This window comes from Monopterus albus, unplaced genomic scaffold, assembly GCF_001952655.1.
Source record: "Monopterus albus unplaced genomic scaffold, M_albus_1.0 scaffold103.1, whole genome shotgun sequence".
Classification (NCBI taxonomy): domain Eukaryota; kingdom Metazoa; phylum Chordata; class Actinopteri; order Synbranchiformes; family Synbranchidae; genus Monopterus; species Monopterus albus.
The window spans coordinates 684,853-686,563 of record NW_018127983.1 but is presented as its reverse complement, the minus strand read 5'-3'; the positions used below and the strand labels follow the sequence as shown (position 1 = coordinate 686,563).

Genomic DNA, 1,711 nt, shown 5'->3' with positions numbered 1-1,711 from the left:
ATTTACAATATTCAACAAAAATATATAGGCCTTATGAAACTAGTTTGATCTTTTGGAAAATATACTAATTCGCTTACTTTTTCAAAGAGAGATATTAAGATTGATATCACTCTCATGTCTGTACATGGATGCCAGGAGCTGATTAGCCTAGCTTAGCATAAAGACTGGAAGGATTGGAATTGTTAGCCAAGATGAATTGTTCAACAGTTTCAAGAAAAGCCTACAGTATCAACTCCCCCTGAAACACCAAATGGTCATTTTTATTTATATTTGTCTTCAAATTGAAAATACAAGATATAACATATATTATTTTGCATTGTACTGTATAAGCCTTTTTAAACATAGCTTGATATAAAGCTAGCATGGTGTCCAAAGCTGCTGAGGCAGGTGTAGTTTCTTAGCTGTGGACTGAGCCAGGCTGAATGTTTTCCCCTGCTTCCAAGCTTTATACTATGCTAGGCTAATCGCCTTCCACTTTCCTTGTGCAAAGCTCAAAAGTACAATAAACCTACCAACACCCCTACAGCTCAGTAATGCATTATATTTTGTTTGGTTCATCTGTACACAGACAGAAAAAAATGACCATCTGCAGGGGTTTCATGCTATCAGTTTTTCAAAAAGATTCTGAACTATTTCTCTGAGCTCAGTTTCCCTTTTTCCTGTCTTCATGCTAAGCTAGGCTAATTACCTCCTATACTGAGCTCTAAACTTAAAACACAAGACAGGAGAGTAATACTGATCTCAAAGTAAATCTTGATCTTGAAGTAAATGTATTTCCCAAAATGTTCCCCAATCAAGTTATTTGATATCTGTGAAAGTGAGACTCAGCGCCCCATCAATTAGAATGCATTGCTAGAACCACTGTACACAAAGCCCTGGTACAATAAGTTTCCAACTTTAGTATAAGAATCCATTATGAGTGAAGTGGGGACGTTATAAAATGCGGTATTTTATGTATCAGCATCTCTTTCACATTTTTTTTTTCACATTTTTGGCATTTGCTCTTCTGTATACATTCAGTATCTACACTGTCTGGCATATTTTAAGAGTTATTATAACTCTGTGTCAGGATGATACCTTTGCCTACATGTTAATAGTGGTTGCTTCACTCCTTTGGCTCCTTGAGGGTTGTATATCATAAAGTAACAAGTTACAGTCCAGCCATCAACACCTCACTTAAGCTGACATCACTGCTACTGGTTTTCTTTGCTGTTAAGACTACACCTGCTTGTTACAGACAGGCTCAGTCACACCATTTAAAGCTCTCTTCTGGTCAAAAAAGCAGCACAAGAAAAGCCTGGTATAAACTTACATTTGTTTCTTGTAGTTTTTCGTGATAGATGCTGCCAAGCTGAGTCACAGAACTGTTACACACCGGACAGGACAGCACATTTGTCTGCAGCACTTGAAGCAGCACAAAGGGACTTACTGAAGGTGTCTTTGTGTGTTTTCTTTTTTTTTTAAATAAATGTTTTCCTTCCTATCACATCCCCAAAATGCTTCCTTTAATAGAAGAAAATCAACACACTGGTCTCTATGAACTGTCAGGCCTGTCCCGTGTCCCCCTGTGGCACGTCCTGGGCTACGCTGTGCTGCTACTGGAGCAGGGTGTGCTTTGTGCGCTGCCGATACTGTGGGCTGCACTGCTGTTCTCTGAGGCAGGTTGAGATTTCTGGACCTGCTGTGTGCCAGTTGTCTTACCTAGACAGAG

At 39.2% G+C, this 1,711-nt stretch overlaps 1 protein-coding gene across 1 annotated transcript in view; it reads right to left on the bottom strand.

Annotated features, from left to right (window-relative positions):
* Positions 1-322: 322 nt before the first annotated feature.
* Positions 323-1,711, bottom strand: part of tgfbr3 (transforming growth factor, beta receptor III) — a 79,685-nt gene continuing 78,296 nt past the window's right edge. Inside the window, exon 17 of the mRNA XM_020610027.1 lies at positions 323-1,701. Coding sequence (XP_020465683.1) covers positions 1,583-1,701 — 119 coding nt within the window. The 3' untranslated portion in view covers positions 323-1,582. The remainder of the gene's footprint in view (positions 1,702-1,711) is intronic.